Source organism: Coregonus lavaretus (genome assembly GCF_964263955.1).
Source record: "Coregonus lavaretus genome assembly, chromosome: 1".
NCBI lineage: Eukaryota > Metazoa > Chordata > Actinopteri > Salmoniformes > Salmonidae > Coregonus > Coregonus lavaretus.
The window spans coordinates 24,962,287-24,980,124 of record NC_139988.1 but is presented as its reverse complement, the minus strand read 5'-3'; the positions used below and the strand labels follow the sequence as shown (position 1 = coordinate 24,980,124).

Below are 17,838 nucleotides of genomic sequence, written 5' to 3'. Positions count from 1 at the left end.
ATGCAACACTCCATCACTCTCCTGCTTGGTAAAATAGCCCTTACACAGCCTGGAGGTGTGTTGGGTCATTGTCCTGTTGAAAAACAAATGATAGTCCCACTAAGCCCAAACCAGATGGGATCGTGTATTGCTGCAGAATGCTGTGGTAGCCGTGTTGGTTAAGTGTGCCTTGAATTCTAAATAAATCAAAGACAGTGTCACCAGCAAAGCACCCCCACACCATAACACCTCCTCCTCCATGCTTTACGGTGGGAAATACACATGTGGAGATCATCCGTTCACCCACACCGCGTCTCACAAAGGCACGGCGGTTGGAACCAAAAATCTCCAATTTGGACTCCAGACCAAAGGACAAATTTCCACCGGTCTAATGTCCATTGCTCGTGTTTCTTGGCCCAAGCAAGTCTCTTCTTCTTATTGGTGTCCTTTAGTAGTGGTTTCTTTGCAGCAATTCGACCATGAAGGCCTGATTCACACAGTCTCCTCTGAACAGTTGATGTTGAGATGTGTCTGTTACTTGAACTCTGGGAAGCATTTATTTGGGCTGCAATTTCTGAGGCTGGTAACTCTAATGAACTTTTCCTCTGCAGCAGAGCTAACTCTGGGTCTTCCATTCCTGTGGCGGTCCTCATGAGAGCCAGTTTCATCATAGCGCTTGATGGTATTTGCGACTGCACTTGAAGAAATGTTCAAAGTTCTTCAAATGTTCTGTATTGACTGACCTTCATGTCTTAAAGTAATGATGGAGTGTTGTTTCTCTTTGCTTATTTGAGCTGTTCTTGCCATAATATGGACTTGGTCATTTACCAAATAGGGCTATCTTTTGTATACCCCCCTACCTTGTAACAACACAACTGATTGGCTCAAATGCATTAAGAAGGAAAGAAATACCACAAATTAACTTTTAAGAAGGCACACCTGTTAATTAAAATGCATTCCAGGTGACTACCTCATGAAGCTGGTTGAGAGAATGCCAAGAGTGTGCAAAGCTATACAATTATAAAATATATTTTGATTTGTTTAACACTTTTTTGGTTACTACATGATTCCATATGTGTTATTTCATAGTTTTGGTGTCTTCACTATTATTCTACAATGTAGAAAATAGTAAAAATAAAGAAAAACCCTTGAATGAGTAGGTGTGTCCAAGCTTTTGACCGCTAGTGTAGGTGCTACCATTCATTCTACAGTAACCTTAAACTACAATATTGCATGCTCTAGGCTGATGTATGAAAAGCATCGCTAATATAAAGTCAAACTAGAATGCTTGAAGCAGCTTGCTTCATTTCACTGGACAGATTTATTTTTTATTGTTCAACCTTTGTCATTAATGAAAATAAATGAATGTTTGTTATGTTTGAATGGGCTAAAGTCTCAAGTCTGTCGTTGTAGGTTTTGACCTTGTCAAGTGTGAAGAACCAGGAACTCCGAATTATGGATACAAAATTCAAGATGACGGCCATTTTGCAAACACATTTGTGTTGTACAGTTGTAACCCTGGCTATACTCTCCATGGAAGCAGCACTCTGACATGCCTAAGTGGAGACCGTAGGGTTTGGGACAAACCTTTACCTTCCTGTCTAGGTGAGTGAGTCACTGCCGAAAATAGACAAATCTCATCATCAAGGATACATTTCCTGATTATGGCGAAACACTTTCCATTCCTAAGTAACATTTTGTTTACATTTTAATTACCATGGTAATGGTCATGTTCAAGATGCCCATATTAAAGGATTCATTTTCATCTGGTGCGTTTGAAAATATTATACAATTTTACCAGTCAACATGGAATTTGTTGTGTTGTCTGCATTCTGTTCCACTGTTATTAATATCGTATTGATTCCATTAAATTACCAGCTTTGCCAGTTACGCTCTCTCAGGCTAACTACGAGTCAAACCCTGGGCTAACATGCTGTCATTTATATTATACTTTAATAGTTACGCTAGTTAACAGCTATGAACATTTATCCCCTAATGCTGGCTATATTATTGCCCCTAAAGCTATAGAAACCTTGTGTGTCTCCCTCTTAATTGAAGTATGGACAGTCTGAGCTTTCTGTGCTGGAGAGAACTGATACATTACACTGTCATTCTTCAGCCTCATTCCTTAATTAGCCTAGCTCGGTTCAGACACATTTCCATACAGCTGAAAAGTAGCATGGAAAATAGATGACATTGCCTTAGGCTGCCATTGTATTTTTTATTTCCTTTGAACGAAGCAACATACTAGGGATATCCTCTCCTCTTTTTCTGTGTTGTCAGCGGTCACTAAAATAATACACATGTATGTGGAGAAGCTTGAGAACATATTTGATTCTTTCAAGTGCATGTAATGATGTGATGTATTATATGATGTTTATACATTCAGCTGGTTGATGCCAGAGAGAGAATCCAGCCTGAGGTGCATCAGCTAAGGCTTATTTAGTCGGATTTCTATTGTGATGATATGAGCCGTTTTGGTTTCCTTATCTAGCTGAATGCGGAGGCCACATCGCAGGTGCAATATCTGGACGGATACTCTCCCCGGGTTACCCTGCACCCTACGACAACAACCTCCACTGTACCTGGTCTATCGAAGCGGACACAGGCAAGACCATCAGGTACAGTATCTCACAATAGGGACACACCCCCTTGGAATAGGCAATTAGATACACAATAACCCAATTTTTCTTGACTCCATTTAAATGTGAAATGAAATCAGCTAGTTTATTGTGAGGCGTGTCTAGTATAGCGGAGCAATTGTTCTGCTGCACTTTTGGAAAATAAGCTGTGATTAAATGTGCCATTGCTGATTGCATTTCACCCCACTGCTAGGCCTTCCTTTACATTAGCATTTATTCCTTCAGGTCCATTACTGGCTTCTTAAAAACAAAACAATAACCCCCAAAGATAAACCAATTATGCCTGCTTGAAATGCCATTGAAATCAGATATGCCAATTCAGTTCAAGCAATTTACGGATCAAGGAGGAGAGATACAATTGACATCACTGGCTATTAGACTTTTTAAAGGAAAACTTCTGAAACCCGAACTCTTTAAAGAGTATTTTAAATAAATCCCACGGCACTTGTCTTTTCCTACTAGCACTGACTTTGCTGAGAACTACTTTGTTAAGGGAAAATGTACTTGCTACGATTGTGATATGTTGTTGTCTCACCTTTATGAATGCACTAATTAAAGTCACTCTGGATAGGAGCGTCTGCTAAATGAATAAAAATGTAAAAATCAAAGGAATTCATCCTCTCCCTAGTTATTGCTAAAAATAATTGAAACATTGCTTAAATGGTTTGGTGAGCAAGAACGATCTGATATAGATGTTTCATCGGTCTGAGACATTACTTGAGAACTGGTTCTATAGAATTCCAATGATATTTTCTTATTACAAGTCAGTAGTTACCCTTGGTCAGTTGATTTATGGAGTATTGTTGACTGTATAGGTGTTTGTCACAGATGTAAACCAATGGTAAGACCGGACTTCAGTATGAAAGGTTCTAATTCTTGAAGAGGTGCATAGTGTATAATCAATATGCAAGCAGTAGAATCAGATTTAAAAAAACAGGTAAAAATACACCTTATGGAACAACGGGGACTGTGAAGAGACACACACAAAGGTACAGACACATGCATACGCATACATTGTAATATTGTTGTATGGTGGTATTATACATTTTGTATTGTACATTTTGTATTGTAGATATGTAGTGGTGTAATAATGTTATATGATGTACTGTTTTATCTTTTGTTTTATATGTAATGTAAGTGCTTTAATATGTTTGGACCCCAGGAAGAGTAGCTGCTGCCTTAGCAACAGCTAATGGGGATACCTAATAAATACAAAAATACAAATACAAATATCCCCCTCCCTCTCTCTATTTAGTCTCCACTTCATAGTGTTTGACACGGAAGTGGCTCATGACATTCTGAAGGTGTGGGATGGTCCAACAGAGGGGGGTATCCTCTTGAAGGAATGGAGTGGGTCAGCTCTGCCCGAAGACACCCATAGCACCTTCAACATCCTAACGCTCCAGTTTGACAGTGATTACTTCATCAGCAAGTCAGGCTTCTCCATTCAGTTCTCAAGTAAGTAGTACCTGTCACAATGGACCAGAGGAATTCGGATATGACATTCTATTCAGTAGCTTTTCAGACAAAGGCTACAGGATGTTTCTTGACATTTCCCTCTCTCTATCCTACTCTGGGCCATGTATAAATCACTGTTATGACAAATCATTTTGACAAATAAGTATTTCATACAAATGTAAATGAAATTGAGCATTGCATTTGCATATAAATGGCAAATATTTTCTGGAAATATGATTTAAAAGACAATTAGTCTCCACAAATCAGTTTGCTGCCAGTCCAATGATTTCAACACATCAAATTAAGCTTATATCATTATCAGCCTTTGGCTAAAAAACATGAGAGTTGTATGATTTAAAACCGTCCTGTCAAAATGTCAGCATTTGTCTCATGTTTATAAGTGATTCATTTGTGTGATTTCAGCTACTACTGCGACGACCTGTAATGACCCCGGGACACCCCAGAATGGGACGCGTTACGGGGATAGTCGGGAGCCTGGGGACACTATCACCTTCCAGTGTGACCCAGGTTACCAGGTCCAGGGCCTAGACAAGATCACCTGTGTACAGCTCAATAACAGGTTCTATTGGCAGCCAGACCCTCCTACCTGTATAGGTATGTTGCTTTGACCTCCACAGTAATGGAGAAAGAACTTAATTGTTATTTCTGTTCATGGCTTTACCTGTATGTCAACAAAGGGTTTGTACAATAGGTAGATGTTCCCTTTAGGATTATTCTGCTGCAAGAAGGATATTTGGAATCTGTATACTAGGCCTATAGTGTCCCACTGCCTTGTTTCGTTGAAGGATTTGTGGTATCTAAAAATACATGTAAGCAGTGTTTTATGAATGACTTACTGTTGGTGTTGGGCACCTAACCACTCATTTGTGTCGGCTTAATTACTTTATGTTGAATGATTGACATGTTTATTATTAGAATGAATGAATCCTTAAGAATGTAAACCATGTCTCATTAGAGTGTGAGTCCCCGTGTGAAGAATGATTCATCAGTAACTGAAATGTAATTGGCATTTTCTGCCATTATCAACAAATCCTTTGTCAGACAGTACACTTAGTCACTTCTAGTCATTTGACATGTTTACTACAACACTGATCATTGCTTGATGGAAGGCCATTTATAGGCAGAATCATTAGTAACGGTGGAAGATTACTAAGGTTATAAAAATGTTGCTCTCACAAACCCTCCCAAACAAGCACATGATTGACAGGATTTTGCTTAGCACACACACTTAAATTGACAATAGAACAAGTCTCACACAATGCTAAAAAGAAAAAGCAAAGATGCTAATAACCCTTCTGAATGACAGTTGCAGGAAGGAATTCCATCACTACTGTTTGTCACTGAATGTCTATGGGGGCCTGTTTTGTCACTTCAATCACCGTAAACATTTAATGTGTTGGAGACATGTCGTATTAAAACCTGTGTGTTGCCCTCACTCTCCTTGATGTGCTAGCTACCTGCGGCGGCAACGTGACAGGCCCTGCTGGGGTGATTCTATCACCCAACTATCCACAGCCATACCCACCAGGAAAGGAATGTGACTGGAGAATTAAAGTCAACCCTGACTTTGTTATAGCCCTAATTTTCAAAAGGTATGTTGCTCATGCTACGCTGTGAGCCACCCACGGTAATAAGGACCAAAGTCAAAGAACAGATGGAAAGAGCGTATCCACTCTGTCTTTGTCAGTTTGGCAATTACCGTAAACAAACATCAAACACCTGTGTTTGAGGTGAAATAGTTTGCCTTTGTTCAAATATTATCCAAATCGATGTGTTGTACTGTATTACCCAATATCCCTAGATGATACCTACAAGCTTTTATAAAATGTATGATTTTAGCTCATGTTACTGAATGTAGAATACAAGCTAGCTGTGTTTATTAGTCTGTATGTACCCACAGGAATTACATTGACTCCAATGAGAAAAATCAAAAAACAAACTGTTATCAGTTGATCTCAGATTCATCAGAACATTACCAGCTCACCTTCCCTCTAATGACAGTTATAGACAGTACAGACAGCCCCCACATGCCTGATTCAGGGCCAAGCTGAACCGGGCTGGCCTCGCCATAGTTGCTGGAATAGACAATGTGAAAGGAAATATGTGAAAAGGAAATATCCGAGCCAGCAGAGTATGGTTCTGATTGACCCTATAGTGTGAATTAGGCATCAGTCTTTTATAACCCTGGTTCTCTTTTGTATGCTCCCAGTTTCAACATGGAGCCCAGCTATGACTTCCTGCACATCTATGAGGGTGACAACTCCAATGGTCCACTGATCAGCAGCTTGCATGGAAACCAGGCCCCGGAGCGCATCGAGAGCAGTGGCAACAGCCTCTTCCTCGCCTTCAGGAGTGACGCCTCCCTCGGGATGTCTGGTTTTGCCATTGAATTCAAAGGCAAGCGATGCATCATGTTGGTCTCGTAGGAGGTGACCCTAGGTTTCTTTGAAAGTGTATAGCACTGGCCATATAGTAAGGTTGATGTCTCTATAGAAATGTTTTCAATAGATATAGGTTGTTAGGATGAAAGATTTCCAGACACTGGAGAATATATTTTGTAGACTATATTTTTTGATAAAGCCTTATTGCATGTTTTTCTTCCTGTCAGCTAGCTGTCCTTATTTTAGCTGGCCCTTTTGCCTGTTGTTCATAGAGAGCTATTCAGCATCTGAAAAACAGTATGTTATTAAATGCTTTTTTAATTGAATGCATTGATGATAGAACTAGATCGACTGGATAATTTGATTTATTTATTATGGCAAGTCCATGAAGGTCACAAAACACATGAACACAGATGTGTATAGTATTTTGCCCTTTCAACCTCTCGTTCATCTTGGAAGACTTATTAAAACCAATCAATAGCATAATTTGTTGTTTGATTTTGTACAGACGGCCCTGTATTTAGCTGTGCTTTTGTCAATAAGAGCAGTTAGTTACCTTGCATGGGAACTGGGTGAGATCTGTCATCTCCCAAGGCTAAAAACACTTTTTTCTGTAAATGAATCTCATATGTTCTCAGTTTTTCTCCCCATCCATGTACCAGTAACTAAGGTAATTTAAATGTTGAGAATAATGGCATTGACGTTTCTGTTTTCATACTTATTACTGTACTATACTTCATATATTTGTTATGATGTTTTCTACTACTGTATTTCTAATGTATTCATCAATCCATTTCAAAATGTAGCTTTAGGTTATGGACATCAGCATGTGGACTTTGGCCTTATATGTTGAGAAGCATTTCCCCTCTCTGGGTATTGAAATTGTGATGCACTATAGCAATTTCAGTGATAGAATCTCCCACCACAGGCCTCCTACTTTCACCGCTCCCAAAAGCACAGGGCAGCAGAAAGAAGTGGGCTGTTAGCTGTCATCTTGTTTGGCAGTGTATACAAGCACCACCTCCAGAGCTTTTTCCAACTGTCCTCTGAGTGTCTGTTGCCAGAAGGACACTGGTTGGCTGCCTCTACAGACCCACATGCTTACCTTGCATTCGCCTCTGTGCTGGTCTTTTCTATTGAGGATACCTTGGAGCAACTCAACCTGCTCTTTTTTACACTCAAACTCCCTGTGTTCTGCCTCCTACATTAAGGTTCACCGCAGAGCCACAGCAGAAGTCTAGGTGATAGGCTAGGAGATAGAAACATCAGTAGCAGCTTCTGGGAATCCCTGGAATGTTCAGTGTTTGAATGCACCCAATAACCCAGGATGCATACCCTACCTGTTCATGATATCTGGGCTTTTCAACTGCTGAGTTTCTTTTGCATTTATGGATAAGTTACAATGCTTTAGCCCAAAGAAAAATGGTTTTACATTTTCCTCCTTGGTGTTGTATTGAGATCAAGTCTCTCTGCTCAAGGTCTGTTGTCCTGCACAGTACTTTATCTTGAGCTTGTGTATGTTTTCTATTCCACAGAGAAACCCAGGGAGGCATGCTTTGACCCTGGAAATATCATGAACGGCAGTCGTGTGGGGATGGACTACAAACTGGGCTCCACAGTGACCTATCAATGTAACTCTGGATATACTGCTGTTGGACAAGCCACAATCACATGCGTTATCGGTTCGGATGGAAAACCTATATGGGACAAGGCCCTACCAACGTGTAAAGGTAAGATATTTTCGGTTTTGGTTTGCTTACAGTTCTAAAAACTGATTTGCAACAGCTTATCAAAGAGAGTATACCTTGTGTTGTTGTTGTTGTTCTCCCTTCAAGTCTAATTGGTTGGCCTTGATACCATCATCACCACTATCAATCAAGGCTAATATCAAGCCAATGTTCACTAGTTTTACCAAATGTTTTTCTTTGCACAAGAGGAGAGTATGGGCTTTTCAAAGACCAAGGCTGAACTTTCTGTCATTAATTGACAGTCGTGAGAGCTTGGGCGGTGACAACTGCCACTCACGCGTCCTTTCACACTCCCTCTCTTTTTCATCCCCCTCTCTCTCCCTCTTTCTCTCTCTGTCCTTTATGTCCCTGCGTCTCTGAGGAGAAACAAAAGCCTTGTAGTTGCTGCCACTCACCGTCTCTATGCATCCACCCTGCCACTTCACACACCAAGCCTCTACCTTATAGCAGCATGGCCACTTGAGACATGACTTGGATATGGGAGACACACACCAAAGTGTTATGGTTGACATGATGAACGTGGAATGATGTTGTTTTCAATACAATTGTTAAATGTATGCATAAAGCTCATCGTTTTCAGATATAAGCTATGTTCATGGAAACATACGCAAACTAGCATTAGCTAGCTTCTACTTTTTAAACCTTTTAACCTGTTTTTTTTATTTCTTATTCAAGGAAGTGTCAGATCAAGAGGGGAGTGTGAGACCCATGAGAGAAAATCCACCTGAGCTCCTTCTTTTGAGAGATTTGGGGCTTTTGTAAATCTGATTAAATATAATTAAGAAGTAATAATATTTCACAAAAATGTTTATTTTTAATTTACAATCTGTAGAAACAATGAGAATAGAAGGGTTCAGAACTTTTGTGAAACATCACAGTACAGTTGAAAAATATTTATATGGCAAATAGAAATCCAATATGGATGGTGTTAAGAGATAGATGGGAGGTGTTGAATGGAGCTGAATGGAGCTCAAGGATGGTACTAATAACAACTAACAACAACTAATAACAACAAGATAACTAATGTAAAGCATACTGTGTCCATAATAGGTTTATAGGTTATAGGTGAGAGCTTTTGTGAAAGAGCACAATTAGAAAGATATGGCATATAGAAGCAAACCGGATGGACATCATGAAAATGATCGGAGAGGTTGAGGGTAGAGGAAGTTCCGGAGTAAAAACAAACAAAATTGAATTATTGTAAAATTGACTGTGTCCATAAAATATATATAGTTACAGTGGGGGTAAAAAGTATTTAGTCAGCCACCAATTGTGCAAGTTCTCCCACTTAAAAAGATGAGAGAGGCCTGTAATTTTCATCATAGGTACACGTCAACTATGACAGACAAATTGAGGGAAAAAAATCCAGAAAATCACATTGTAGGATTTTTTATGAATTTATTTGCAGATTATGGTGGAAAATAAGTATTTGGTCACCTACAAACAAGCAAGATTTCTGGCTCTCACAGACCTGTAACTTCTTCTTTAAGAGGCTCCTCTGTCCTCCACTCGTTACCTGTATTAATGGCACCTGTTTGAACTTGTTATCAGTATAAAAGACACCTGTCCACAACCTCAAACAGTCACACTCCAAACTCCACTATGGCCAAGACCAAAGAGCTGTCAAAGGACACCAGAAACAAAATTGTAGACCTGCACCAGGCTGGGAAGACTGAATCTGCAATAGGTAAGCAGCTTGGTTTGAAGAAATCAACTGTGGGAGCAATTATTAGGAAATGGAAGACATACAAGACCACTGATAATCTCCCTCGATCTGGGGCTCCACGCAAGATCTCACCCCGTGGGGTCAAAATAATCACAAGAACGGTGAGCAAAAATCCCAGAACCACACGGGGGGACCTAGTGAATGACCTGCAGAGAGCTGGGACCAAAGTAACAAAGCCTACCATCAGTAACACACTACGCCGCCAGGGACTCAAATCCTTCAGTGCCAGACGTGTCCCCCTGCTTAAGCCAGTACATGTCCAGGCCCGTCTGAAGTTTGCTAGAGTGCATTTGGATGATCCAGAAGAGGATTGGGAGAATGTCATATGGTCAGATGAAACCAAAATAGAACTTTTTGGTAAAAACTCAACTCGTCGTGTTTGGAGGACAAAGAATGCTGAGTTGCATCCAAAGAACACCATACCTACTGTGAAGCATGGGGGTGGAAACATCATGCTTTGGGCCTGTTTTTCTGCAAAGGGACCAGGACGACTGATCCGTGTAAAGGAAAGAATGAATGGGGCCATGTATCGTGAGATTTTGAGTGAAAACCTCCTTCCATCAGCAAGGGCATTGAAGATGAAACGTGGCTGGGTCTTTCAGCATGACAATGATCCCAAACACACTGCCCGGGCAACGAAGGAGTGGCTTCGTAAGAAGCATTTCAAGGTCCTGGAGTGGCCTAGCCAGTATCCAGATCTCAACCCCATAGAAAATCTTTGGAGGGAGTTGAAAGTCCGTGTTGCCCAGCGACAGCCCCAAAACATCACTGCTCTAGAGAAGATCTGCATGGAGGAATGGGCCAAAATACCAGCAATAGTGTGTGAAAACCTTGTGAAGACTTACAGAAAACATTTGACCTGTGTCATTGCCAACAAAGGGTATATAACAAAGTATTGAGAAACTTTTGTTATTGACCAAATACTTATTTTCCACCATAATTTGCAAATAAATGCATTAAAAATCCTACAATGTGATTTTCTGGATTTCTTTTCCACATTTTGTCTGTCATAGTTGACGTGTACCTATGATGAAAATTACAGGCCTCTCTCATCTTTTTAAGTGGGAGAACTTGCACAATTGGTGGCTGACTAAATACTTTTTTTCCCCACTGTATGTATAAGCTGGAAGGCTTAAGCGTTGTTGTTCACTAGTTTACTCCAATTTGGGAAGGGGTGGTGGGGTTGGATAGTAATAAAGGAAAATATATTTTAAAAAAGGATATGTATATATATGTATGTATGTATTTATATGTATGTGTATGTACAGTGGGGAAAAAAAGTATTTAGTCAGCCACCAATTGTGCATGTTCTCCCACTTAAAAAGATGAGAGAGGCCTGTAATTTTCATCATAGGTACACGTCAACTATGACAGACAAAATGAGAAAAAAAATTCCAGAAAATCACATTGTAGGATTTTTTATGAATTTATTTGCAAATTATGGTGGAAAATAAGTATTTGGTCAATAACAAAAGTTTTGTCAATACTTTGTTATATACCCTTTGTTGGCAATGACACAGGTCAAACGTTTTCACACACTGTTGCTGGTATTTTGGCCCATTCCTCCAATGCAGATCTCCTCTAGAGCAGTGATGTTTTGGGGCTGTCGCTGGGCAACACGGACTTTCAACTCCCTCCAAATATTTTCTATGGGGTTGAGATCTGGAGAATGGCTAGGCCACTCCAGGACCTTGAAATGCTTCTTACGAAGCCACTCCTTCGTTGCCCGGGCGGTGTGTTTGGGATCATTGTCATGCTGAAAGACCCAGCCACGTTTCATCTTCAATGCCCTTGCTGATGGAAGGAGGTTTTCACTCAAAATCTCACGATACATGGCCCCATTCATTCTTTCCTTTACACGGATCAGTCGTCCTGGTCCCTTTGCAGAAAAACAGCCCCAAAGCATGATGTTTCCACCCCCATGCTTCACAGTAGGTATGGTGTTCTTTGGATGCAACTCAGCATTCTTTGTCCTCCAAACACGACGAGTTGAGTTTTTACCAAAAAGTTCTATTTTGGTTTCATCTGACCATATGACATTCTCCCAATCCTCTTCTGGATCATCCAAATGCACTCTAGCAAACTTCAGATGGGCCTGGACATGTACTGGCTTAAGCAGGGGGACACGTCTTGCACTGCAGGATTTGAGTCCCTGGCGGCGTAGTGTGTTACTGATGGTAGGCTTTGTTACTTTGGTCCCAGCTCTCTGCAGGTCATTCACTAGGTCCCCCCGTGTGGTTCTGGGATTTTTGCTCACCGTTCTTGTGATCATTTTGACCCCACGGGGTGAGATCTTGCGTGGAGCCCCAGATCGAGGGAGATTATCAGTGGTCTTGTATGTCTTCCATTTCCTAATAATTGCTCCCACAGTTGATTTCTTCAAACCAAGCTGCTTACCTATTGCAGATTCAGTCTTCCCAGCCTGGTGCAGGTCTACAATTTTGTTTCTGGTGTCCTTTGACAGCTCTTTGGTCTTGGCCATAGTGGAGTTTGGAGTGTGACTGTTTGAGGTTGTGGACAGGTGTCTTTTATACTGATAACAAGTTCAAACAGGTGCCATTAATACAGGTAACGAGTGGAGGACAGAGGAGCCTCTTAAAGAAGAAGTTACAGGTCTGTGAGAGCCAGAAATCTTGCTTGTTTCTAGGTGACCAAATACTTATTTTCCACCATAATTTGCAAATAAATTCATTAAAAATCCTACAATGTGATTTTCTGGAATTTTTTTTCTCAATTTGTCTGTCATAGTTGACGTGTACCTATGATGAAAATTACAGGCCTCTCTCATCTTTTTAAATGGGAGAACTTGCACAATTGGTGGCTGACTAAATACTTTTTTTCCCCACTGTATGTATATGTATATATTTGCATATTGGGGATTGGAAGTGATGCAGACAATTACATAGATGGAAGTTACAATCTATCTGCAATATTAAAGCTGATCTACCCCCTAAAAGAAAAGAAAAAAATAAGAAAAAAAAAGTTACTCTGGTGTTCACATAAACAATAGAGGGTGTTTTGTGTACCAAGACACAGCTGAAGCAAAGCAAACAGCATACTGGGTTGAACACTGAAGAAACTCCAAAGTTAGTTTCGAAGGATATATTTAGTTTACAACAACAACAGGAGACTGGAGAACAAACCAGCAGAGGTACTAAAAATGAAGCAATGGATCTATAATGGTTTTACATTGATAACACTCCTGACCCCTGTTTGTAAGTCAGTCTAAGGGGATTTTAGCTTTTAAAAACCATGTGTTGATTAGTTGACCCTTTTTGATTGAGCCAAAATGCCTTGCCCCTTGAGAGAGAGAGCTCTCAATCCTTCACTCCCAGATCATTTATTTGCGTACACTGATGGTACATTTGGCCCTTTGCCTTTTCCATCTTCATTCTTCCTTTATTATTGTATTTTATTTTGGTTTGGTGACGAGCTAGAGCATTCATACCATGAGCTGGATTCACTTGTTAAACATTGTGCATTATAGATGTGACTTAAATATTCAATATCTCATTCTTAATGGAATTATTAAATTACATTGCGTTATTAGAGTTTTGGCTTGGTCATTGTCACACCCTGACGTATGGAACTCTTGTTTGTGGAGTCAGGGTGTGTGAATCATCTATGTTTTCTATGGTTAGGATCTAGAGTTGTGTTTCTATGTTTGGCCGGGTGTGATTCCCAATCAGAGACAGCTGTCGCTCGTTGTCTCTGATTGGGGATCATAGTTAGGTAGCCCAGTTGCCTACTATGGTTGTGGGTTCTTGTTCCGTGTATAGGCTTGTATGTGTTTAGCCTGAGGACTTCACGTTACGTTGTTTCTTGTTTTGTTTATGTCTAGTTGATTTAATAAACATGTTCGCATACCACGCTGCACCTTGGTCTGACCCGTCTCTCAACGAACGTGACAGTCATGGACATAGCGGCACAGTTTGGTTGAACTTGTGGTACAGCTAAGGACCTCAGGATCACTGTCTGCTTCTCCATTATGTCATTAAATTGAACCTGACTTTCAGGTGTTCTGTAGTCCTTGGTTTTGTCTCATTGAACCTTTCATAAATGGGAAAGTATCTTTCCGCTAAGAGCTTATCTAAATATAATTTGCCATTATCAAGCTTGTTAAACAGTGACAATGTGGTACCATAACATTGATTTATGGATGTCCGAGCACATGCTGTTTAATCCCTGAACTCCATAAAGGAAAAGTGTGTGGATTGTAAGGGTGAGACATGATGTTGTTAGTGATTCACAAGGCCTCTCAACAATGGCACAATGGCCTCTGTTGATCGATTCGATTCCCTGGGCTTGAAAGAGAGCGTAGGTAATGAGCTAAATGGCTTGTTCTGGCCCTTTCAGCAGTTGTATAATAGCCTACCTCCAATAGCCAACAGAATGCACACGCAAAATTTGATCGGTGATATGAATACCACTTTACTGTGTTTCTAAAATGAAAAGCACACAGCAGGCACAATTGGAAATCACTCTGAAAACCAAGGGGATGTGAAGCAAAGGTTGCTGTTTCACGGGCCATTTGCTTGTATTGTCTGTCAGTTATGTTTATTTCTAATCCTGAAAATATTTTAGTTATGTCACCTTCAAAGAGGATTGTGGGTGTGTATACGCTACACTAAAGCCATGTTCTGAAGAACAAGTTTTAAATCCATGAAAGGAAGGGAAATTATTTATTTAAAATCGTTGGAAGTCGTTCGTTCAAGGTCATGGATTTTGGCTAGATGAAACAACATTTTGATAGAGGACATCCTGGCAGTGTGGTGCCAGAAAACAACCTCTCCCTCAACATGATCAAGACAAAGGAGATGATTGTGGACTACAGGAAAAGGAGGACCGAGCACGCCCCCATTCTCATCGACAGGGCTGTAGTGGAGCAGGTTGAGAGTTTCAAGTTCCTTTGTGTCCACATCACCAACAAACTATCATGGTCCAAACACACCAAGACAGTCGTGAAGAGGGCACGACAAAGCCTATTCCCCCTCAGGAGACTGAAAAGATTTGGCATGGGTCCTCAGATCCTCAAAAAGTTCTACAGCTGCACCATCGATAGCATCCTGACTGGTTGCATCACTGCCTGGTAAATCAACTGCTCGGCCTCCGACCGCAAGGCACTACAGAGGGTAGTGCGTACGGCCCAGTACATCACTGGGGCCAAGCCATCCAGGACCTTTATACCAGGCGGTGTCAGAGGAAGGCCCTAAAACTTGCCAAAGACTCCAGCCACCCTAGTCATAGACTGTTCTCTCTGCTACCGCACGGCAAGCGGTACCGGAGCGCCAAGTCTAGGTCCAAAATGCTTCTTAACAGCTTCTACCCCCAAGCCATAAGACTCCTGAACAGCTAATCAAATGGCTACCCGGACTATTTTTCTTAAAACTGCATTGTTGGTTAAGGGCTTGTAAGTAAGAATTTCACTGTAAGGTCTACACCGGTTGTATTCGGCGCATGTGACAAATACATTTTTATTTTATTTTATTTGACATTGTAAGCCGCTAGTTAATAGTTTGATGTCTGGGAAACGTACATCAGTAGCCTAGCCTATTTCAACATGCTTGAACGTAAGCATATGTCCAAGCAAACACAAAAGCATTTAACCCTCTCATCTGTGGTTGAATTGAGCTCATTTTGCCAGTTGATAAAGAGGTGAACAAAGCTATTTTCTGGTTGTGTTCAGAAGTGGACAAAAGAAAGAGCCATTTCTAAAGGCTGTGGCTGTGCCTGCAAGCCAAGGCCCCTTGAGTGACAGTGAAACGCCACGTGGGTTATATGCAGATCAGTCAAAGTGAGACAGGGAGGACTCACTGTGAATGTTAAACTCTGCACTCCTGACATTCTGCTGCCGGTTGAGAGAAATGATTACTAATGTCCCCAGTATCACTTGGCTAATGAAAGGAATCGTTATGTATTCAATAAGGACTGTGGGGGAAGGGGGTGGGAATATTTGTCTGTGAAAACAACCCGTGCCCAATTAATCCCCACTTTCAGCAACCGTAGGTGTGTAAGTGGTACAGAGCATTCAGTATGGAAGAAAAGCAAACACTTGCAATTTATCTGCCATGTATTATTGTTGCTTCAGGGTGATGGTGGGTATCTAGGGCCAGCTTTACTGAATGTTTACAACTGTCATGTAAAGTTTACAACTGTCATGTTCAGAAAGGAATAGTAATGTAAAAACTAAACCATGAGACTGTCTTTATTTAACACCAACAACCCTTCTTTTAACCTTTATTTAGCTACTTCATGTTCAGCCTTTTATGTTTTAATCTCCTCTGAAAATAGCATGTGCAAACTATTCACCCATGAAAAACAGCAATATATCTGTCCTTTAGTTTTGCTCTTGACAAGCTGAAGACCAAGTTGTTGCCATTTGAACTGTTTCACTGGGCTGTGATTCTCCACTGCTTGATGGAATACTGATGCACTCCGAGGCACTTTTTTGGGCCTTTAGACAAAACTAATTAGAAAAGGGGTGAGACGAATTAGAAAAGGGGTGAGATCCCTTTAAATAATAAATACTTTTTCCCCCTCTCTCTCAGCTTCTCTCATCCAAACAGGTATTTTATTCGTTTCCATAGTAACTAAAAGACTGTCTCAGTGCTCTTGAATGAGGAATCCTCCATGACTGTAAATAGAAGGGGTGTGTAATGGGGTTAAAGCACAGTGGTATAGCGCCCCTCGGAGTCAGGCAGTGTTGACACACGGCCACGCCGGCACCAAAATAACTGCATATACTAGAGGAACTAGAGCTTGTTTGGATTTAGGCATGTCTGTGTGCTTGAATGTAGAGGGCATAAACATGCAATAGCTGTATCCACGCTATGGTCCTTTACAGTCGTATGTCTTTACTCCCTTCCCCCCTCTCTCTCTCTCTCTCTCCCTCTCTCCCTCTCTCTCTCTCTCATTCTCTTTCTCGCTCTCTCTCTGCATTCATATCGGACACGTGATAGCAGCCAACATTGTACGGTCTGTTAGGTTTAAGAAGATTGTGGCGTCTGTTACATTACTGTATGCATAAATAATAATAATAATAATATGCCATTTAGCAGACGCTTTTATCCAAAGCGACTTACAGTCATGCGTGCATACATTTTTGTGTATGGGTGGTCCCGGGGATCGAACCCACTACCTTGGCGTTACAAGCGCCGTGCTCTACCAGTTGAGCTACAGAGGACCAACATGATGCTATGTTAAATGTCCTTAAATAGCTAAATTGTAATTCAGTATTACCATGGTATCCCACAGTTGGATGTCTGCTCAGTAGATTGACTCCCCAGTCCCTTGATCTTTGAGATGTTCATATTTTTAGTGGGTTATGTTATTGCCCTGGTTTGTAAATGTATAATGAAGATTGTTACATTACCCTTCTTGACAGACTAAATAATGAAATCCAATATTGCTTATGATAAATATAGAGGCACCAAGGATTTGGAATCATTGGTACGGTTTGTGTTTTCTATCAAAACCCTTAGTGAGTGAGTGACCCATCATTTGATACCTAAAAGAGAAAGGACACTTTGGCTTGACATGACACTGACTGCTCACAGTGCCAACAGTTCAAAAATGATCTGTGTTAACTAATTCTCTCGCTCCATGTATGTGAAATGTCTAGTTTCAGGCAGGGTAGGCCCCGCTACCAATAGTTTTTTTTCTTACAGTACCAACTCTCAGTCTTGCCATAGAAAGTATGAGGTGAGGGTGATGTGATCAAAGGTATGGGGAAGGAGTTTGATATACAGAGGACCATTTTATATGGGCTGCATCCTGACACCAGGTTTATGAGCTCCACAAGGTATTGTGGGCAGATGAAGGAGCAGACCTGGGGGGGGTGAGCGCTGGGAGGGTTAGAGTGCTGGAGATGTGGCAAGAATCTA

At 40.9% G+C, this 17,838-nt stretch overlaps 1 protein-coding gene across 4 annotated transcripts in view; it reads left to right on the top strand.

Annotated features, from left to right (window-relative positions):
• The window catches only part of LOC311131344 (CUB and sushi domain-containing protein 1-like), a gene marked incomplete at both ends in the record, with an annotated part of 555,203 nt that overhangs the window by 422,096 nt on the left and 115,269 nt on the right, over positions 1 to 17,838 (top strand). For all 4 annotated transcript variants that reach the window (XM_084164287.1, XM_084164286.1, XM_084164285.1 and 1 more), the window contains 7 exons: positions 1,393 to 1,584; positions 2,474 to 2,600; positions 3,877 to 4,079; positions 4,503 to 4,694; positions 5,554 to 5,692; positions 6,310 to 6,497; positions 8,017 to 8,211. In XM_084164287.1, the coding sequence (XP_084020413.1) occupies positions 1,393 to 1,584; positions 2,474 to 2,600; positions 3,877 to 4,079; positions 4,503 to 4,694; positions 5,554 to 5,692; positions 6,310 to 6,497; positions 8,017 to 8,211 (1,236 nt within the window). The remainder of the gene's footprint in view (positions 1 to 1,392; positions 1,585 to 2,473; positions 2,601 to 3,876; positions 4,080 to 4,502; positions 4,695 to 5,553; positions 5,693 to 6,309; positions 6,498 to 8,016; positions 8,212 to 17,838) is intronic.